The sequence below is a fragment of the Hylobates moloch genome, unplaced genomic scaffold, assembly GCF_009828535.3.
Source record: "Hylobates moloch isolate HMO894 unplaced genomic scaffold, HMol_V3 SCAFFOLD_6, whole genome shotgun sequence".
In the NCBI taxonomy this organism is placed as follows: domain Eukaryota; kingdom Metazoa; phylum Chordata; class Mammalia; order Primates; family Hylobatidae; genus Hylobates; species Hylobates moloch.
The window spans coordinates 29,494,686-29,517,762 of record NW_026652281.1 but is presented as its reverse complement, the minus strand read 5'-3'; the positions used below and the strand labels follow the sequence as shown (position 1 = coordinate 29,517,762).

General features: G+C 41.5%; 1 protein-coding gene and 1 non-coding gene across 3 annotated transcripts in view; one reads left to right on the top strand and one right to left on the bottom strand.

The window, feature by feature from the left end:
* Positions 1 to 7,853: 7,853 nt before the first annotated feature.
* Positions 7,854 to 7,955, bottom strand: LOC116472116 (small nucleolar RNA U13). Its single transcript, XR_004249020.1, has one exon. It is a non-coding gene; the product is annotated as a small nucleolar RNA U13 (small nucleolar RNA).
* Positions 7,956 to 9,691: 1,736 nt separating this feature from the next.
* DMXL1 (Dmx like 1) overlaps positions 9,692 to 23,077 on the top strand; it is a 191,093-nt gene continuing 177,707 nt past the window's right edge. For both annotated transcript variants that reach the window (XM_032156599.2, XM_032156598.2), the window contains exon 1: positions 9,692 to 10,258. In XM_032156599.2, coding sequence (XP_032012490.1) covers positions 10,172 to 10,258 — 87 coding nt within the window. In that variant the 5' untranslated portion in view covers positions 9,692 to 10,171. The remainder of the gene's footprint in view (positions 10,259 to 23,077) is intronic.

Sequence of the window (23,077 nt, the reverse complement as noted above, 5' to 3'; positions counted from 1 at the left end):
TTTAATTAAAGCAGTATGTGCAAACCTGGAGCTTTCTCTCTTTGGATGCTTTAAATCCAGAAACTATAATCAAAAGCCTCTGCACAGAGAGTGTGGAAGTGTTCTTCTAGAATACAATGAAAGGTATTGTGGATATTTGCATTTCTAGCAATTTCAGTGACAGAAATGAGTGTTTTCAGAAAGCTGCTTACTGAATTTCTTTCCTAAGAAAGTTCTCTCTTTTTTTTTCCTTCTGCTGTACAGGGAATGAAAACTCAGCAGGTGAAAGATTAAGCAATTCACGCATTCCTCAACTCTGCTTTCTTCTATTCATTCAGAACTCTGTTACATATTTTTCTGTAGAATTTTCATCTTGTGTCTATACTTTTGTTTTTAAAAATCCTTTTCCGGCCGGGCGCGGTGGCTCATGCCTGTAATCCCAGCACTTTGGGAGGCCGAGGCGGGCGGATCACGAGGTCAGGAGATCAAGACCATCCTGGCTAACACGGTGAAACCCGTCTCTACTAAAAATACAAAACACTAGCCGGGTGCTGTGGCGGGCGCCTGTAGTCCCAACTACTTGGGAGGCTTAGGCAGGAGAATGGCGTGAACCTGGAAGGCGGAGCTTGCGGTGAGCCGAGATGGTGCCACTGCACTCCAGCCTGGGCAACAGAGCAAGAATCTGTCTCAAAAAAAAAAAAAAAAAAAAGTTTAAAGATCCTATTGCTGGCAATTAAAGTCAGTTTTGTCAAGTTATGTATTAAGCACCTTTCAGGAATCATATTCTTGCTTTTCTCTAATCTCTGGTGTTCTTCTCTCTGTTAATTCACATGCTTAATACTTTCTAAAGATGCAGGAAAACTGGAACTCTCATGTTGGTGGGAATTTAAGTTATCATGTATTAGTCTTGTGATCCAAAGTGACAGAAATGGAATTCAAGCCAACTTAAGAGAAAAAAAAAATACATGTATGTATGTATGTATGTAAAGTAGGTGGGGAGGATTTTGTGCTCACATAATTGGGTAGGATGGACATTAAACAGGACTGGACCAAGAGTTCAAGTGAGGTTGTCATGGCTTCCCTTTACTCCCTGTAGTAAATATCAAAAATGGAGTTCAGCTCTACTTTTCTTTCTTCATTCTTCCTGAAACACTCAGGGGTCATTTATGTTTAGGGACAATGTTTAATTACTTCAAAAATGCAAGAGTTCCCTGCTAGATGCAGCAGAAAATCCTGGAGAAAGATTCTGATTGACCCAGGTGGGGTTCATCCCTGAGTCAATTACAGTAGCCAGGGAAACAGAGGTGAGGCAATATAGACCTGAGTGGAAAAGGGCATGTGGTCTGTGTTGCCGGACATAATGGACTTAAATCCCAGCTAGCTGTGTGACCTTGGCAAATTACTGACCTTTACTGTTTTTGTTTCCTTATCTGTAATCTAGGGATTACACTGTAAAGATTACATTCTGTGTAGAAATACACAGAACAATCCCTGGCAAGCAGAATATATTGCATAAATCTTACCGAGTATTTTTATTATTGGTCATGTGTCTTTCCTTGTGGTTTGAGTGGGAGGGGTTGCTATGAGTAGGAGGTGGTAGTGGAGATGGAGAACAGTGTAGAGTGATGGGCAACCAAAATAGATTAACTGCTAAATACCTTTCTGAAAGGTAATTTGAAAATATTCATCAAAAATTGTAACAGTGGGGTCAAGCCCAGTGTCTCATGCCTGTAATCCCAGCACTTTAGGGGGCCCAGGAGTTCAAGGCTACAGGGAGCTCTGATAGCAGCACTGCTCTCCAGCCTGAGCGACACAGATCCTGTCTCGAAAAAAGAAAGGAAAAAAATTGTGAAAATATGCATACCCGTTGGAGACTAGTTGCATAGAGTGTGTTATATACACGAAATGGATTGTTTTGTCATTAAAAACGATGCTAGAGAAGTGTATTTATTTATAGGCAAAGATGTTCACAACAAATTGTTGCATTTTAAAAAAGATTATAAAATGTCTGTAAGCTATAATCCTATTTTTATTTTTTGGTAAAAAAATGTGTATAAAAGCTTTTTTAAAACTAGAGATGAGGTCTCTCTCCATGTTGCCCAGGCTGGTCTTGAACTCCTAGCCTCAAGCTATCCTGCCTTGCCCTCCCAAATTGCTGGGATTATAGGCATGGGCCACTGTGCTTGGTCAAAATATTTCATTTTAAAGAACACAAGCTTGAAGATGAGGTCTCACTATATTGCCCAAGCTGGTCTGGAACTCCTGGCCTCAAGTGATTCTCCTGCCTTGGCCTCCTAAAGTACTAGGATTACAATTGTGAGTCACCATGCCCAAGATTTAAACGAATTTTACCTGCTTTTTTTCTTCTGTATTTTCAGATTTTTTGATAATGAACATATTTACATATACATTTTTTAAAAAATTAAAATAAGTAAATATATTCCATCATTTTAAAGTAATTCTCTTCTTTCCAAGAATTACACTCCCACTTTCCATTTGTAAGACAGATAATACTAATTTTTAAACTCACAATTTATATATTTATTATTGTTCTTCATATTTATTTTATCTTCTTCATTTGCTATCATATTAGTTATCTTTGTAGTTTTACAATTATCGTAAGTTTTCCTTTTACACCAGAAATTTTATTTTCAGCCTGGCACAGTGGTACACGCCTGTAGTCCCAGATACTTGGGAGGCTGAAATAGGAGGATCACTTGAGCCCAGGAGTTTCAGACAAGCCTAGGCAACATAGCGAGATCCCATCTTAAAGATAGAGATAAAGATAAAGAAAGGAAGACGTCTGATTTTCAGCCACGCCTGTGTATTTCTTGCTCTAATTTATTAATGTTGTAAAATTATGTCATTTTTTTTTAGTTCTGAAATCTTCCTTTTCTTCTCATTTTATTATTTTATCATCTCATCTCTGAGGTTTTGTTTAATTGAATTTGTGTTATTACAGTATCATGCAAAGCTACCAGAGGAAATTTTCTTCTTTTGGGAGAGCTATGCTTTGTTTGCTTCTGGATTTTGCATGCTAGATTTTTTTCATTTTTAACCCTCCTCCTTCCCTTTCTTTTTTTCTCCTGTATAGAGGCAATATAGCATAACAGTTAAGAACTTCTGCCTCTACCCGTTACTATGTGACTTGGGCTAGCAAATTTACTCTGTCTCAGTTTCCTTACTTGTACAAGGAAGAAAATAATAGGGGAAAATAATAGGGGAGGAGGGAATAATAGTATCTATCTTTCAGGTTGACATGAGAATTAAATGAGTCAATACAGAATGCTTAGAATAGTACTTTACTAAATATTCACTTAATGTTAATGATTACAATGATTACATAATTGATATTTCTTTTTAATTTGCCCATGGTATCTAACTGGTGTCTATACTGCTAGACTTGGTTCCCATGTCCCACTTTGTGAAATGTGTAGGATTTATGTAATCTGCTTCTAATGAACTCTCTGATACTTGCCAGACTCATAATCCTCTTCACGTGGGAATTACTACTGGAATTTGGACCATTCCCTTAATTCAGTGTAGGACCCTGGAGCCTATGTGTTTGCTAACGAGAGGTAGCCCAGGTTGCGGTTGTTCATTTCTCTTTTTATTCATCTCTGTTGTCAAACTAAAAGAAAAGAAGCTGAGCCCCAGAATTAATATAGAGTTTATTTGGGCCAAAGCAGAGAACAGCTGCCTGGGACACACTTCCAAATTGTCTTGGGAAGTGCTTCGTTCAGACCTTTGCTACAAGCAGATTTTTGACGGCAAAAAGGGGACAAAGAGTGGGCTTATAGAAAGTTGTTTGTCAGGAATTCTCATCAGTTCACAGAAATAACATTGATTACTGATTGGCTATACATTGTTGAGTTACAGTGTGTGGGTTATACTGTCCAGAATGTGGCATTGTTAGATTAACTTATAGTTACTTGTAGCAACAGCTAATATAGCTAGTAGTTTCTCTTTTTTTTTGAGACGGAGTCTCACTCTGTCGCCCAGGCTGGAGTGCAGTGGTGCCATCTTGGCTCACCACAATCTCCAGCAGGTTCAAGCGATTCTCCTGTCAGCCCTCCCAGTAGCTGGGATCATAGGCGGCCGCCACTACGCCTGGCTAATTTTTGTATTTTTAGTAGAGACAGGTTTCATCATGTTGGCCAGGCTGGTCTTGAGCTCCTGATCTCAGGCGATCCACCCACCTTGGCCTCCCAAAGTGTTAGGATTACAGGCGTGAGGCACTGCGCCCAGGCGTGAAAGCAGTTTCAAGAGATTACATAGTTCAAGGAGAGAGATAGGATATGAATGCTGTCTCATTTTAATGCCTTTCTGGGCCTGATATTTTAAAAGGGCTTACATTCCTCATATAAAAAGTGTGTGTGACCAGGCATGGTGGCTCACACCTATAAATCCCAGCACTTTGGGAGGCCGAGGTGGGTGGATCACTTGAGCCCAGAAGTTCGAGACCAGCCTGGGCAACATGCCAAAACCCCATCACTACAAAAAATACAAAAATTTGCTGGGCGTGGTGGCATGTACCTGTGGTCCCAGCTAGTTGGGAGGCTGAGGCGGAAGGATCACCTGAGCCTGCTAGGAGGTCAAGGCTGCAGTGGATCGTGATGGTGCCACTCCACTCCAGCCTGGGTGACAGAGTGAGATTCTGTCTCAAGAAAAAAAAAAAAAGTGTGTGTTTGTGTGTGTGCACGTGTATATAATTCTTCTTTCTTTGTCACTCTCTAGCAGCTATTTCCACTTCCCTCAGGCAGAAGAGGGACCCTCATATTATTATTATTATTATTATTATTATTATTATTATTATTATTATTTGAGACGGAGTTTCGCTCTGTCGCCCAGGCTGGAGTGCAGTGGTGCGATCTCGGCTCACTGCAAGCTCCGCCCCCTGAGTTCACGCCATTCTGCTGCCTCAGCCTCCCGAGTAGCTGGGAATACAGGCGCCCGCCACTATGCCTGGCTAATTTTTTTTATATATTTAGTAGAGACGGGGTTTCACCGTGTTAGCCAGGATGGAAAAGTTTTTTTTTGAGACAGAGCCTCGCTCAGTCGCCCAGACTGGAGTGCAGTGGTACGATCTCCGCTTACTGCAAGCTCCGCCTCCTGGATTCACGCCATTCTCCTGCCTCAGCCTCCCGAGTATCTGGGACTACAGGCGCCTGCCACCACGCCCAGCTAACTTTTTTGTATTTTTTTTTTTTTTTTTTTTTTTTAGTGGAGACGGGGTTTCACCCTGTTAGCCAGGATGGTCATGATCTCCTGACCTCGTGATCCGCCCTCCTTGGCCTCCCAAAGTGCTGGGATTACAAGCGTCAGCCACCGCGCCCAGCCGAGGGACCCTCATATTATTTTTACGACATAATGAGGTTAGAATGCTTGTGAAATCAAGCAACATACTCCCCTTGATTTAGGCTTAGTTATGAGACTAAGAATTTCCCTTACTGCTAACTGCCCTCATTTATAGGTGTTGGCAGTGGGGACTGAAGCCCCTATAGGTGGATCTAGTGACAGAGGCCCTGGGAGAATAGGGATTTTTTTTTTTTTTTTTTTTTTTTTGAGACAAAGTCTCAAGCTGGAGTGCAGTGGAGCGATCTCGGCTCACTGCAACCTCCACCTCCCAGGTTCAAGCGATTCTCCTGACTTAGCCTCCCAAGTAGCTGGGACTACAGGCACGTGCCACCACACCCTGATAATTTTTTGTTCGTTTGTTTGTTTATGAGACGGAGTTTCACTCTTGTTACCCAGGCTGGATGCAATGGTGCGATCTCGGCTCACTGTAACCTCCACCTGACAGCTTCAAGCGATTCTCCTGCCTCAGCCTCCAGAATAGCTGGAATTATAGGCGCCTGCCAGCACTCCTGTCTAATTTTTTTGAATTTTTAGCAGAGACAGGGTTTCACTATGTTGGCCAGGCTGGTCTCAAACTCCTGACCTCGCGATCCACCTGCCTCTGCCTCCCGAAATCCTGGAATTACAGGCATGAGCCACCGCCCCCGGCCAAGAATAGGGATTTAGATTGGTCTATTTGGGGTGGGGGAGGAGGGTAATGATAAGGATTTCAAGAAATCAAGAGTGGGCAAGAGACATGATTATTTCTCAGTTTGAGCTAGCTTCCTATATACTCCTTTTCTTTCCAAGAATCTCAGAATCTGGCCTGCTTGGGTTTCTTTACACTATCACCACCCACTGACTCTTATAAAATTCCCCCTCCTCTAGAGATCGCGCCACTGCTCTCCAGCCTGGGTGACAGAGCAAGACTCTGTCCCCGCAAAAAAACAAAAAATTCCCCCTCCTCTTGAAGACTAGTATTGAAAACCGAAACTTATCTTTGGCCTGCCAGTCTCAGAAACCACATAACACTTCGGTTATGTAAGAGATCTTGCTGCCAGTAATAATGCAAACTATACAAGAAAAGATTTCCTTTATTTAACTTTTAATTTTTTATTTGGTTTTTAGAGACGTGATCTCACTATTTTACCTAGACTGGACTTGAACTCCTGGACTCTCAACTGATTCTCCTGCCTTAGCCTCTTGGGTAACTGGACTACTGGTGCTGCATACAGCAAGACTTTTTTTTTTTTTTTTTTTGTAGAGCCATCCTTTCTCTCATTTTTTTTAGAAACTAAAAAAGAAAACCACTGAAGCACACAATGAGTGAGCATTCAAAGGATGGAATGATATAATTCAATTATAGTTGAGGGGATAATTAGACTCAATAATTATCCAGGATTTTTTTTTTTTTTTTTTAAGACAAGGTCTATTGCCCAGGTTAGAGTACAGTGGCGTGATCATAGTTCACTGCAACCTGGAACTCCTGAGTTCAGGGATCTTCCTGCCTCAGCCTCCCAAAGCGCTGGGATTGCAGGAGTTAACTACCGCACCAGGCCCTTCTCCTGGATTTCTTGGATTAGCAGGTGGATTTGTGAGCCTTGGGTAGAAGGAAGGTGGAGACTTTGAGCAAGTGGAATGGAGGCCTGCAGTGCTGCCTTCTAGACCCACAGTAAGGAAACAGCAAGGGGAGGATGAGGGGCAAACAACCTAAAATTTACTTTCACCTCCTCCACCTTATTAATCTTCCCATAAGGTCAGAGTCATGTCAAAGTTGCACAATAAACCAGGAATAGATTTAGGATTCGACAGAACCTTATTAGGGGAATTTTATGACATTAGGAGATGATCTATGAAGAGCAGCATCTTGGAGGCAAAGGGAAGTTTGTTTTTTTTTTTTTTTTTTGAGATGGAGTCTCGCTCTGTTGCCCAGGCTGGAGTGCAGTGGCGCAAACTCTGCTCACTGCAAGCTACGCCTCCTGGGTTCACGCCATTCTCCTGCCTCAGCCTCCCAAGTATCTGGGACTATAGGTGCCTGCCACCACGCCTGGCTAATTTTTTTTCTGTATTTTCTGTAGAGATGGGGTTTCACTGTGTTAGCCAGGATGGTCTTCATCTCCTGACCTCATGATCCACCCGCCTCGGCCTCCCAAAGTGCTGGGATTACAGGTGTGAGCCACCGCGCCCGGCCTCTTGTTGCTCAGCTTTATTCTAATACGTGGAATGCTCTTCAAAACTAACAACTGGGCAAAATAGAATGAGTAAACATGTTAAATTATGGGCCAGCCACAGAATTTATGTGGGACCCACACAAGTAAAACAATCCTGGTTCTGGGTCTAAAATATAAAATTAAAAACCACTTGAAGTATAATTTGAAATAATAAAAGACAAGCCAAACTGTAGGTATGTTAGACCTCAAAAAATAAATATATTTTTTAAAAAGACAAATTTTGTCCCTTATCTTATGAAAAGCCTGGAATACATAATGAAATTCATTTTTGTTATAAGTTTCGGGTTTTTTGTTTTTTTTTTCCCACATCAGATGGGTAATGTGCAGATGATGGCACAACAAGGTTTGAGGGAGGGTCATCTCACACAAGTGTGAACACACAATCACACTTATGAACTACAAAAGTATCTCGTAAGTTGAGCTTTTTATTGTAAGACAAAGCAAATGTACATTGCAAAAAAGTAGTAAAAATAAAAGGAAATAAATTTACTAGTACTCGTCGCACTAAAGTATTATTATAGTTTGAAGTCTTTATACTACAACAAAAGCATATAAAAAATAAATTTAGCAAAATTTTAAAAACCACTTGTTTTATTTGGGGAGTTTCTTTCTTTTCTTTTTTTTTTTTTTGAGTTTCTCTCTTGTTGCCCAAGCTTCAGTGCAATGGCGCGATCTTGGCTCACTGCAACCTCCGTCTCCCAGGTTCAAGTGATTCTCTCGCCTCAGCATCCCGAGTAGCTGGGATTACAGGCACATGCCACCACGCCAGGCTAACTTTTAAATTTTTAGTAGAAACTGGGTTTCACCATATTAGCCAGGTTGGTCTCGAACTCCCAACCTCAGGTGATCCCCCCCCCCCCACCTCGACTTCCCAAAGTGCTGGGATTACAAGCGTGAGCCATTGTGCCCGGCCTATTTGGAGACTTTTTTTTGAGGGTTTTTTGTTTGTTTGTTTTGAGACGGAGTCTCACTGTCACCCAGGCTGTAGTGCAATAGGGGTCTTGGCGCACTGCAACCTCCGCCTCCCGGGTTGAAGTGATTCTGCTGCCTCAGCCTCCGGAGTAGCTGGGATTATAGGTGGGCGCCACCACGCCCGGCTAATTTTTGTATTTTTAGTAGAGAAGGGGGTTTCACTATGTTGGCCAGGCTGGTCTCGAACTCCTGACCTCGTGATTCGCCCTCCTCAGCCTCCCAAAGTTCTGGAATAACAGGCGTGAGTCACCGTGCCCGGTCTATTTGGAGAGTTTCTATACACATTCATGCAACATTTACAGAACACCTTGAATGGGTGGGACTGGTGCGGTATTAGACATTAGGGACAGACTTGTGTCCTGTTCCTCTCTATCTCCAAGAGGCTTACGGTATACAGGGGGAGACATATAAACACGTTAGTCAATTGTAATACAAAACTTGTGTCAAAATACAATGAGAGTTGAATCTCACAATTTGTAGCTGTGACTCTGATCATTCTGGAATTCCTAGGTTCCTTTCCAAAACAAACGCTCAATGCAGGTCTGGTGTGCTGTTATTACCAGCACTATTCCAAATCATGTGTTAAGATAACTTAGGCTAAGAAAATACCACTTTACTACTTGTCAAGTGTTCGAGCCTTTCAAAAACCATCCCGTTTAGGGACTTGGAAACACGCGCAAGGCTGGAGAAACCATTAAGCTGATAACGTAGACGTTTCAAGGGTCACATTTACTTAGAGACACTCTGGCCGCCCGGGGGAGCGGTGCATACTGGGACTTGTAGTCCTACCAGAACCGAGGAAACTGCAACTCCATTTAAGATGCACTTCTCCCCTTCAAATTTTCTCGCCCAACAGTTAGATTAAACCCTAACCTAAATCACAACTTACCACATCTCACTTATTCTGGGTTCATCAGGCTTCTGCCAGGCTTATCAAGTTCAAGCTAAAACGCACGGCGTTCTGCTGTACAAGCCTCAAAGAGATTGGCTTATTCTCGGCGATGGGCGGAGCCCTAGGTGGACCGGGGGTCGGGATTGGCCAGTTTCTGACTAGAAGAGGCGTTTTTATATTCACTTGCTCACACGCATGCTGCGGTAAAAAAGTGAATTCCTTACCACAGTAGCAGCTTCCCCGAGCGAAGCCTCGCGATATTTCGGCCGCAGGGATCCATAGGCGCGTAGTGAGTGGCGGAGGACTGTGGGGGTGGCGGGCACCGGAGCCGGGAAGGGACAGGTCAGGCGGGGAGTGCGAGCGCGTACTGCGTGCGCCACTCGGGCTGGGTCAGGAGCGGCTGCCCGGGTCCAGAGGAAGTGTATGGATAGCGCGGCCTTCCTGGCCGGTGAGTCGGCCCCAGGTCGTGGCCGGCGAGGGGACTCTGAGCTTCACCTGGGCCAGCGCGGGCAGTGACAGGTGCGCGAAGGAGCGCGGCGCTCCGCCCTCTAGCCGACCCGCCCCCTCCGGGCCTCGCCCTCCAGGGCTCGGCATGAGCCACGGGCCCCAGCTGAGCGGCTCCGGCTCCAGGCGCCTGTCGCTGCTTCTGCCGTCGCCACCGAAGAGCGGCCACCGCCCCTGAGGGAAAGAGGAAGGGAAGCAGCCGCTGACTCGTGGCATGAGCTGCATGCGGTGTCCGTTTCAGGACTAGGGCGCCGACATGAACCTGCACCAGGTGCTGACCGGGGCTGTGAACCCTGGCGACCACTGCTTCTCCGTGGGCAGCATTGGCGACCAGCGCTTCACGGTGAGTGAGGGAGGCTCTCGCGTCGCCCGTGGCCCGGCCTTTGCCCGTCATTATGGGCCGAGCTTGGCCCAGAACGGGGGGGCAGAGGCGCGAGCGCCTTGTCGCCCCAGGGGGCTCCTTACCATCCAGAGCACGGCAGACCTGGCCCTTGAGAACTAAAGAAGCAAAACCATTTCGGTCAGTGAGGTACTGTATGGAGCCTGAACTCAAGTTAGAATGTTTTGAATGTTTTGTAGGATTTTTAAAGTTTTTGGTCTGTCTTCCTTGGGCCAGGGTACTTTGCCAAAGTCGTTTGTCGAAAAATCTTTGTTGTGTAACGAGTTGGGGGCTTTTTTATACCATTCTATAGGTTCAAATTGCCAAATTTAGGAATAGTGGAGATTGGTTTCATTTTGTATTCTAAGTTAAGGTCAAGTATCTTTATAGTTAAAAAGTGGGTGTCTCAAAACAATTACCAATTGTTTGCTATCAACAACTAGCCTTGAGAACAGTGCTTTTCATTTATTTTCTTTTCAAATTCCCTGGGAAATAACTTCGGAAAGAAAAAAAAGCCTTTTCATTTTTAAAAAATATTCCTTGTATATTTTACAATAACCCTGTAATCCCAGGTTAAGGTTGCTTAACTTGCTTTTCGTTGGCCACATATTGACAAGAAGAGGGCACCAAACTTCGGGCTACTTGTCAGTATAGTGACATTTTTCTGCCTTAACTATTTATTTTTTTATAACAATTTCAAAATACAAGTCAGTAATTGCACATGATACTTTCATCTACGTTAATTTATAATGCTAATGATTTTTGCTACAATTTGTGTGGATACCTCTTTAGTTGTGATTAAAAGTAAAACTTGTCACTGCCTGGGAATACTGAGTGCTGTAGGCTTTTCTTTAAAAAAAAAAAAAAGTAAAACTTAATTTTGTATAAGTGACACAAAGTAAACAACGTAACCAATGCCCCAGGTTTAGGAGTCTTAAATTTCTAATCTTTTTCTCTGCTTTTAATTTTTTTGTGGTCTTTGTTGCTCAGAATAAATAATACTCAGCATTTAACATGGTGTAGGCATTTAATGCCTGAGTTGTACTTTTAGAATTGTGCCAACAAGCATTTTGTTTTCAAATAGAGACTGTACCTCCCCTTTAGATTGACTCATACACATCTTAATTTATCGGGATTCCAGTTCTAAATGTTTGCCCAGCCTGAATACTTGGGAAAAGAGTGAGCTCTGGGAGTCCCAGTTAGCAACTATAGTTTCCTTACAGCTGGGCATTGCTCTCTGCTCTTGCTGCTTGAGAGGGAAGTAAACATCATCCTTAGAAGGTTTTCCTAGTGGGAAATTATAGGATAATAATGTTGCATTCTCTGTCATTTCCTGAATTTATATGAGTGCTTTCTCCAGTGTAAATTCTAAGAACTTTTGCTTTTTAAAAAATTTTGAAATGAGGTCTCCCTCTGTCACCCAGGCTGGAGTGCAGTGGCATGATCACAACTCACTGCAGCCTCGACCTCCCCGGCTCAAGCCATCCTTCCACCTTAGGCTCCTGAGTAGCTAGGACTACAGATGCTAATCACCACGCCTGGCTAAGTTTTCTGTTTTTTGTAGAGAGGGGTCTCCTATGTTGCCCAGGCGGGTCTCGAGTTCCTGGGCTCAAGTGATCCTCCCACTTCAGCCTCCCAAAATGCTAGGATTAGAGAGGCGTGAGCCACCATGCCCAGCCCTAAGAATTTTTTCTAAGAAAGCATTCACAATCTATGTAAGCAGTGGTGTGAACTTCAAAGCTTATACAGTATGATGGCCTATTTATATACCTGGATGCATTCCTCTATAAAACCTTGGTGAATGTCTATGTATTATTTTTAAGGAAAGATCAGTTAGTGTGCCAAGGATTAGATAGATGGTCATCCTGTACCATCATGTAGCTTGTTGCTCAGTTCTGCTGAATTTTAAAGTTCATTTCCATAGAGTAGGATTTAATCTCCCACCAAGCCTACTGCAGATTTCTTCCAGGTATCTGGAAGCATTCAGTAAATAAACTAAAAGTAAATTTTTAAGTATAAAGAGAGCTCAGCTCTCTTTAGTTTTGATGGAATTTTAAGGATTTAACAGTCATGGTTTTCCTTTGCAGCCTATCCATCCTTGACTCTTTAAGTTGATTACACTCATTTTCCTGGACACTTATATACACCTTAAATTTATCTCTCCTGAAATCGCCCTTTTTTCTTTTTTGAGGCGGAGTCTCGCTCTGGCGCCCAGGCTGGAGTGCAGTGGCATGGTCTTGGCTCACTGCAAGCTGCAGCTCCCGGGTTCACGCCATTCTCCTGCCTCAGCCTCCCAAGTAGCTGGGACTACAGGCGCCCGCCACCTTGCCCGGCTAATTTTTTGTATTTTTAGTAGAGACGGGGTTTCACCGTGTTAGCCAGGATGGTCTCGATCTCCTGACCTGGTGATCCACCTGCCTCGGCCTCCCTAAGAGCTGGAATTACAGGTGTGAGCCACCGCGCCTGGCCAATATATATTTAAAGAACTTCTCTCATGTTAAAAGGCGGAATCTATTGTTTACTTCTTGAGTTGGTATTTTTTTTTTTTTTTTGAGAGGGAGTTTCAGTGTTGTTGCCCAGGCTGGAGTGCAGTGGCGCAATCTTAGCTCACTGCAACCTCCGCCTCCTGGTTTCAAGAGATTCTCCTGCCTCAGCCTCCCGAGTAGCTGGGATTACAGGCATGTGCCACCATGCCCGGGTAATTTTGTATTTTTAGTAGAAGTGGGGTTTCACCATGTTTGGGTCACGCTGGTCTCGAGTTCCTGACCTCAGGTGATGCACCCGCCTCGTCCTCCCAAAGTGCTGGGATTACAGGCGGGAGCCACTGCACCCAGCCTTGAATGTTGTTTTTAACCTCTTTTGATTTTGACTTTTCTTTGATAGCAAAACAGTAAACATTAATGGTAGATGGTATGTGAAGACTAAAATATCCCTCAGTTGCATTTTACTTGAAGTGGAGCATGACATCTTCCTCTTGCAGTTCCCCTTGAAAAATTCTTTTATTCTTTTTGGTACTTTGTGCCTTCTCTTAGGACAGTCCTGTTTTTGTAATTCCTCCCTTTGCGTGTTTGCAGATAACTTACGTGTTCTTGGTTTGAAAGATTACAAGATGTGAGATCTTGTTTTACTCATAAAGCCTGACAGGTTTTAAATGGAAATGAAATTGAATGCCACTTCCCCTATTTTCTAGATTTGAAAATATGAAATTACCAAGGCAGGTTAGTCTATCTAAGTATTAGATACTTTTTTACTACCTCAACAGGCATCAAGCTGTTTTGACTTTGCTTTTCGTAAGAAAACCTCTTGTGGGCAATGACCATCTCTCCTGTGCTTTCAGAGCACTTTCTTTGCGTCTTTATTCTATCATTAACCAGTCTTGCCTTGTGGATTGTATGTGTATGGCTTCTCAGGCTTCATTGTGAGCACCTTGAACAGTGATTGAGTCTTTAAACCTAACAGTAAGGTCATTACTTGGAGTTGATTTCCACTGTGGTCCCTTATAATTAGCTGTTTATCCATTAGCAAGTTCTACTCTTTGAATTTCTTTTTTTCTCTTCTGTAAAATGGGACTAAAATAGTATTATTCATAGAGTTGTTACATGAAAAAGTGCTAAGCTGTAAGTCCATGGTTTAGCACATGTAAAACTCTCAAAAATGTCAGTTTTCATAAAATTAAGGTTGTATTTATTGTAATGCCTAACAGTAGAAAGTACTTCATAAATCGTGGTTGAATTAATGAAAAATGGATAGAGAAACCTTATAGTAATATAATTATTAATTGCTGTATTTAAAAATAGCTTTAATCATTTAGATTTGAGTCCAAATAAAATATTCCTGTTAGTTTCTTTTTTTTTTTTTCTTTCCTTTTTTTTTTTTGGAGACTGAGTATCACTCTATCACCCAGGCTGGAGTACAGTGGTGCCATCTCAGCTCTTTGCAACCTCTGCCACCTGGGTTCAAGCTACTCTCCTGCCTCTGCCTCCCAAGCAGCTGGGATTACAGGCTCACACCACCAAGCCCAGCTAATTTTTGTGTTTTTAGTAGAGACGGGTTTCATCATCTTGGCCAGGCTGGTCTTGAACTCCTCACCTCAAATGATCCACCTGCCTCGGCCTCCCCACATACTGGGATTATAGGCGTGAGCCACCGCGCTCTGCCTGTTAGTTTCTTTTTCTAAGTCAGTTGTTAGGCATTTTATCATCAACATCAAGTGAGCAACTAGGGGAGACTTCAGGTATGCTAAGCAAAAATTATTTATTTTTTCCTTATTTACTGGAATGCTTCTTTCATACCTTTTTCCTTGTTAATTTCCTACTGATCTTAATATGTGAGAAATCTGGTCTTTTTTTTTTTTTTTTTTTTTTAAAAAAAAAAAAAAAAAAAAAGGAGACGGGAGTCTCCTTATGTTGCCCAGGCTGGTGTCTAACTCCTGGGCTCAAGTGATCCTCCCACCTCGGCCTCCCAGGCTGCTGGGATTACAGACGTGAGCTGCCATGTCCAGCCTGCAATTTTTGTTTTTAGAATTAAATATATTCTGTTTATAAAAGGCAACAAGTTAAAAAGAAGACTAGTTAATTAGAATCTACATTTCTAGATTCTATTGTTATGCATACTGTTCATATGATACTTTTTTTTTTCTTTTTCTTTTGTGGTTTATCCATGCTTAGGGTTGAAACTGTGGTTTGAGTGATATGGAAAGTTATGAATGATATGCCCAAGAGACGGAAAAGTTATGCCAATATATAAGACTTCCTGTCTCTGATTTGGAGTTTAAACATCTTAGCTATGGGAGGGAAAGCAAATGTGTTATAGCTCCAATTTCCCTTTAGTATTAGAAAACTCAGTGTTTCTAGCTAGGGGAATCTAGATTAGAAATCAAAAGACTGCAATTATATGAGTGTCATTAGAGAAATAGGGCTGAATAAGTAGTCGTCGTCTTCAGCTTTCTGTAATAAGCATCATTGAGTTTAGCTCTGTTTTGTTCACTTTAAGGAAACCTTTATTGGTAGAAGTGTGATTGCCAAATTGGGAGGATGGGAAGGTGTTTTTTTTTTTTTTTTTTTTGAAAGGGGGCGTGTGAATCTTTGTGGGTGGGGAGAATATAGAAGGGGAAAGATTGCTACTATTCACATATGAAGAAAGAGAAAGATGTTTATGGTGCATATAATATTACAAGTACTAAATTGGACTTTAAAATATGTTGGCCTGTTTTAAAACATAAAGTTTTATGGTGTTTAAGTACCTTTAAAATCATTGAAATGATACTAGTTCTCAATTCTTTATTATATTTTAAAGATAATAATTGCTGCATGCCAAACTTAAAACCTATGTCATTTAAACAGGACATATACCAGAAAGGAATTTTTTGGGGGCGTTTACCTGGTATTGATTAAAACTAGAATACTGACTGTTACAGCCTTGAATTTTATTGAAATTTAGAATATTTGAGAAGATTCTCTGCCAAAATTTAAAGTTGAAAGTTATGTTTTGATTGTATGTTTGATAGCACACGTGTGACTCAGTTCTTCCTGTGCATCGTGTTTAGTCTTAAAGTTGATAAACCTAATGTTGTATGTGCCTAATAGAAGGATTTTCATTTGTCAATTTAATTTTATTGGTTAGTAATAGATTATTCTGATTACAGATCTTTTATTACTTTTTAACTAAAACATTTTTAAATAAAAAGAGATGGGGGTCTCACTGTATTGACCAGGCATGACCGGGAACTCCTGGCCTCAAGTGATCCTCCCATCTTGGCCTCCCAAAGTGCTGGGGTTACAGGGGTGAACCACCAGGCCCAGTGCTATTTTATTTTATTTTTTTGAGGCGGGATCTTGTTATATTGCCCAGACTGGTTTGGAACTCCTGGGCTTAGGTGAGCCTCCCTGTGATTACAGGTGTGCCCCATTGTGCCCAATGATTATAGATCTTTTGACAGAAGCAGCTGGTGACATCGACAGTTTATTTGATAAGCTAGTGCCCTTATTATTGTTTTGATAACCTTCTGTGTTATAGTCAGGGCACCTTGAAATGAGTTTTTGTGAATAACTTATTTTACACATCTGTAAAACCATTTTACATTTTGATTTAGAAGTTTCGTGTATTGTATTACATCTTAATCTTAGGTTTTTTTTTTTTTTTTTTTTTTTTTTAAGACAGGGTCTCACTCTGTCACCCAGCCTGGAGTACGGTGGATCTCAGCTCACTGCAGCCTCTGCCTCCTGGCCTGAAGCGATCCTCCCACCTTAGTCTCCCAAGTGGCTTGGACCACAGACACGTGCCACCATTCCTGGCTTTTTTTTTTTTTTTTTGTATATGTGTGTGTGTGTATATATGTGTGTGTGTGTGTATATGTGTGTGTGTGTGTATGTGTGTATATATATACACTTAAAATATATATGTATATTTTAATATATATGTATATTATATATGTACATATACACACACATACACATATATGTATGTGTGTATATGTACATATATACGTATATACGTATATACATATGTATACATATATACATATATACATATATACACATATATACATATATATACACGTATATACGTATATATATATACACGTATATACGTGTATATATATACACACACACACACCCACACACACACGTATATGTAATTTTTAAGTACAGATAGGGTCTCGCCATGTAACCCAGGCTGTTCTCAAATTCCTGAGCTCAAGCAATCCACCTGCCTCAGCCTCCCAAAGTGCTGGGATTACAGGTGTGAACCACCATGCCTGGGCTGTTTTAGGTTTTTATTTAAAATCAGGTAGCTGGATTATTTTTATTTAAGAATTTAGTGGTACAAGGATTATTTTAAAATCATGCACAGCCCATTCTGTTTCATTTATTTATTTAAAACAATTTTTTAGAGATGAGGTCTCGCTGTGTTGCCAGGGCTAGTCTGGAACTTCTGGCCTCAAGCGATCCTACTGCCTCAGCCTCCCAAGTAGCTGGGACTACAAGCCTGTGCTGCTGCACCTGGCTCGTATTTTCACTTTTATTTTCACAAACTTTCTAGTATTACGGAGAACATTGAAACTGGAGATTTAGTATGTCCTTTTCGTTTAGAAATGAGACCACTTATATGGACTTGGAGCTTGAATTATTTGTCCAGCCACTGATGCCTCTGTTCTTAGCACATGTTTGTGAGATATTTATTTTATTTATTTTTTTGAAACAGAGTCTTGCTCTGTCACCCAGGCTGGAGTGCAGTTGTGGGATCACGGCTCACTGCAGCCTCAGTCCCCTGGGCTCAGTCTTCCCACTTCAGTCTTCCAAGTAGCTGGGACCACAGGTGTGTGCCACACCATGCCCAGCTAATTTTTTATTTTTATTTTTTGTGGAGATGGGGTCCTACTATGTTGCCCAGGCTGGTCTCAAACTCCTGGGCTCCAGTGATCCTCCCACCTTGGCCTCTCAAAGTGCTGGGATTACAGGCATGAGCCACTGCACCCAGTCTGTGAGATATTCAGATCAAGGAGTTAATATCATGCCTGTGTTGCAGGATGAAGATAACTGTATGGAAATCAGACTTTAATTCTTGACCTTGTTACCTGTTGTTTCACAGTTATTGCTACACATTTTAACTTTATAATTTACATAATTTAGTATGAGTTAATTTAGCAATACTCTTAGTTGCCAGTATCCTTTAACTCTCTGAACCCTTTTTGTTTGTGCCAGTCTGATGAAATTCCACACACTTGATCGGTCTCATGTTCTTTCTTGTTCCTGTATATCTCATGAGCACTACTAGACTATGTAAAGAAATTCCTGTGGAAAATAAAGTCATGTTTGCCAACCTCAAATGGGACCTCAAAGCTTTCCAGGAATCCTCCCACCAGTCTGCTCATTTTTCCTTTCTTGCGTCTTCTGAAACCTCCCACCCCAGTGCTCTCTTAACTCATATAAACTTGCCACCTGAAATCATTCAGATGGCAGCTGCCTCATTTTTGACTACAAGCTGAAAAATCCACTTACATCAGCATCCATTCATTCCTTCTCTTCTCCTGGTACAATAAAATAAATGTCCCCCAGAATCGTCCAGGGTTAATTGGTCTTCCTGGTGCCCTGGATCTTATCTATTCAGGCTGTCTCTGGGAGTTCAGCCCTAAAGTTATCTCTACTTTTTTCTTTCTAGAGGTTCTAAGACGTGCTTAAAACTCTCATCTTGAAAAACAGCCAACCAGAAAATCCTTTGCTGCCACATCCCTCTTTGTTTTTGACTTAAAAGCCCTTGAGTTGTCTGTATTTGTTGCCACTTTTATGTCCTGCTGACTTCTTAACTCACTATACTTTCGCAGCTTTTTTCTCCTTAGTCACCAGTAACCCCATTGATATTAATTTGAATCAACAGATCTCCTTTGTATCTTGCTTTCTGTTTGGCATTTGTTGTGTTGATCATTTTCTCCTTCACTTTCCTTGGCTCAGTTATAGCGTACGCGCCCCCCAGTCCAACCCCCTTAGTCATTCTCAATGTTCTTTGCAAGATACCTTTCTTGTCTATCCCTTAAATATTGGTGATCGTCAGGCCTACCAGGCCTTTGTCCTCTTCTCGTTTCATTCTACGTGCAGCTCCTGGTGTACAGTCTGTGATGGTGAGATCCCTGTCTTGAGCTTCGTATTGATAATTTTAAATACCTCTTGGATTGTTCCACTTGAAGTTGCTACACATAATCAATTTTGAAATGTTCTGCATGCCTGTAATCCCAGCAATTTGGGAGGCTGAGGTGGTGGACTGCTTGAGGTCAGGAGTTCTAGGCCAGCCTGGCCAACATGGTGAAATCCTGTTTCTACTAAAAATACAAAAAATTAGCCAGGTGTGGTGGTGGGTGCCTATAATCTCAGCTACTCGGGAGGTTGAGGCAGGATAATCGCTTGAACCTAGGAGACAGAGGTTGCAGTGAGCCAAGATTGCCTTACTGCGCTCCATCCTGGGCGACAGAGCAAGACTTCGTCTCAAAAATAATATAAGTAAAATAAAGTGTTCTATACTCAGTCGACTCCCCTATCTTGGTGCACCTTCCAACCCACACCCCAATGTGTTTTGTTTGTCCTCTTGTGTGCATTATTTCTGTGAATGGTTCTATTATCCAGCTATTTTTTTTTAAGCCAAAGATTTGGAAATATCCTTAACACCTAATCCTCCCACATTTTTCTGATACAATCAATCAAGCCCTGTAGATTCTGTCTCCTGAGTAATTTTAATATATTTCCCCTTGTCTTTTCAGTAGTGCAGTTACTCTGTTGAAATAGCCTTTTAACCTGTGTCCCTGTATTTAATCATACTTGTCTTCAACTTAAACAATATTGCCAGAGGGATCATTTTAAAAGGCAAATTAGGATAAAGTGTGAATTCTTCCCAGTGCATTTTACTGTACTTTCTAGTCTCTCATCACCTTTCCTCCTCTCTGCAATAGCTGCCTCCCTAAACTTTAGCTATATCTAACGTCTTTCCATTTACCCAGTAAGAAATGCTTTCTTATTTTCAAGCCATTTCACAAGCTGTTCAGGCAACTTTTCAATTATCTCTCCCTATGCAAAAAAGATGTAAATCTGGCTAACTCATCCCTAAAGCCTTGGTTTTGATGTCCCTAGTCAGACTAGATGATCTTCCTATTTGTAGCCTATCTTATAATTCCTTTTTTAGTTGTTACCCACTAGAATTGTACTACCTCTAGGGGCAGTGACTTCATGTTGCATTCCAAACAGCTGGCGAGGTAGGGCCTAGTAAATACATGAGGACAAATGGGACAAAGAAAACCTGTGCTGGAGTCAGAAGAGCTCCAAGGACTAAGCTGTCTGTTCTGGGCAAGGCAAAGAAGACAGCTGCGTTTAGGCTGTCTCCCCTTCTTCACTCCCAGCTTAAAATCCTCACAAAGTCAAATCCAGATGACTTCTTCGAAGGCCTTAGGGTAAGAACGTGTGATTTCAGCTTTCCATTCACTCCCCACAGAAATAGCACTCTTCCTTGATTCATTTAACTAACATTTATTGATGCCATATGTGTGCAAGGCATTGTTTATTGGTAGCTAAAATCTTTACCTGAGTCAGAACCTTTTTAAAATAAAACATATTTTAATGTGTTAAAACTGCTTGAGAACATACTTTGACTCAAACATCTTCACACTTAAGTCAATTAACAGGTATATATAGTTGGCTTCTGGTTAAGTTTTGTTTTTATGGGAGGAATAAGAACTCCTAAGTACTGGATGCAAGAAGTGTAGATGAGAAGTTAATGTGAAGAAGATACAGAGCTGCAGAAACAAAGATTGAAGACCAACTTAGACTTTACCAATTTTAACCAGAGGTACCCTTGCTTAACCTTTTCCTTTTAAATAATGGGGACAAATTGAGTCTGTGCATGGAGAATTTTGTTCTTATGTGTATTCAAAGGTAGTTTTTGTCCATAAGTTATAAAGGATTTAAGAAAAGCATTCCTTTGGAAATAAAAATTGAGTTTTTACTGCATTTGGGGTCCTACTATCTAAAAATATGAGAAAGAATTTTGAATAAACATGATTCTTGCCCTTCAGGAGCCTTTTATTGTTGCCTGAATTGATTGCTGACTGTCCTAATTATTTCCCAGAGGAAGTTTTCTTAAGGTAATACATACACACACACACACACACACACACACACACACACACACACACACACATACACATGTTCTTAGAATGTTTTATAAAATCAATTTTTATTTTATTTATTTTTAATTTTTTTTAGAGACAGAGTCTTACAGTGTTTCCCAGGCTGCAGTGTAGTGGCGCAGTCATAACTCACTGCAGCCTCAAACTCTTGTGTTTAAACAGTCATGCTACCTCAGCCTCTTGAGTAGCTGGGACTACAGACGTGTGCCACCATGCCTGGCTTATTTTATTTTTTTAGAGACAGGGTCTCACTCTCCTTCCCAGGTTGGAGTGCAATCGTGTGAACACAGCTAACTGCAGCTTCAACCTTCTTGGCTCAAGTAGATCCTCCCACCACAGTGTCCCAAGTAGCTGGGACGACAGGCATGTCCCACCATGCCTGGCTAATTTTTAAAATTTTTTGTAGAGTGGGGTCTCACTGCATTACCTAGTCTGGTCGTGAACTCCTGGGCTCAAGCAATCCTCCTGTGCTGGCCTCCCAGAGTGCTGGGATTATTTATAGATGTGAGCTGCCATGCCTGGCCTTATTTTATTTTTTAATTGATGCATAATAGATGTACATACTTTCAAAGTAAATGTGATAATTTAATACATTCATATAATTTGTAAAGATTAAATCACTGTACTTGGCATATCCAGCACCTTAAATATTTGTGTTTATGTTAGAACTATTCCAATTCTTTTTTGAAATATACAATAGATTATTGTAAACTACAGTTACAGTCCTGATCTGTCCAACACTAGGTCTTATGACGTCTATCAAACCGTTTATTAGTACCAATTATTCAACTTCTCTTTGTCGTCTCCCCCAACCTCCTTAGCCCTCTGGTAACCATCAGTCTACTCTCTATGAGATCCACTTTTGTAGCTCCCACATATGAATGAGAACATGTGATATATTTGTCTTTCTGAGCTTGGCTTATGTCACTTAGAATGACCTCCAGTTCCATCCTTTTTATTGTTTGTTTATTTTTTTTTTTCAGAGTTTCAAAAAGGCTGGAATGCAGTGGCATGATCTTGGCTCACTGCAACCTCTGCTTCCCAGGTTCAGGCGATTCTTGTGCCTCAGCCTCCCCAGTAGCTGCGATTACAGGCATGTGCCACCATGCCTGGCTAATTTCTGTATATACATATATATATTTTTTAGTAGAGATGGGTTTCACCATGTTGACCAGGCTGGTCTCAAACTCCTGGCCTCAAGTGATCTGCCCACCTTGACTTCCCAAAGTGTAGTTCCATCCTTGTTGCTGCAAATGGCAGGATTTCATTCTTTTTAATGGCTGAATAATATTTCAGTGTGTACATATACTACATTTTTTTCATCCATTGACGGGCACTCACTGAGGTTGATTTTATTATCTTGGGTACTGTGAGTAGTGCTGCAATAAACATGGGCACACAGATGTCTTTTTGATGTATTGAATTTTATTCTTTTGGATATATACCCAGTAATGGAATTGCTAGATCATATGGTTGTTCAGCTATTAGGTTTTTGGTTTTTTTGAGATAGTCTTGCTCTGTTGCCCAGGCTGGAGTGCACTGACACAATCTTGGCTCGCTGCAACCTCCGCCTCCTGGATTCAAGCTATTCTCCTGCCTCTACCTCGGAGTAGCTGGGATTACAGGTGTGTGCCACCACGCTTGGCTAATTTTTGTGTTTTTAGTACAGATGGGGTTTTATGTGAGACAGGCAGGTCTCAAAATGCTGGCCTCAGGTGATCCGCCTGCCTTGGCCTCCCAAAGTGCTGGCATTACAGCCCTAAGCCACCACGCCTGACCAGTTATTAGGTTTTTGGGAACCTGCATACAGTTATCCATAGTGGTTTTACTAATTTCCATTCCCACCAACACAGTACCAGGGTTCCCCTTTCTCTGCATCTTTGAGAACATCTGCTATTGCCAGTCTTCTTGTTAAAAGCCATTTTAACTGGGGTGAGTTGATACATGTTTATAGTTTTCATTTGCATTTTTTCTGATGATTTAGGATGTTGAACATTTTTTCATTTACCTGTTGGCCATTTGTGTGTCTTCTTTTTAGAAATGTCTGTTCATATATTCCCCCCCCCCCCCCCCCCCTTTTTTGGACGTGCCTTTCTCCGTCCTTCTTTCGCCAC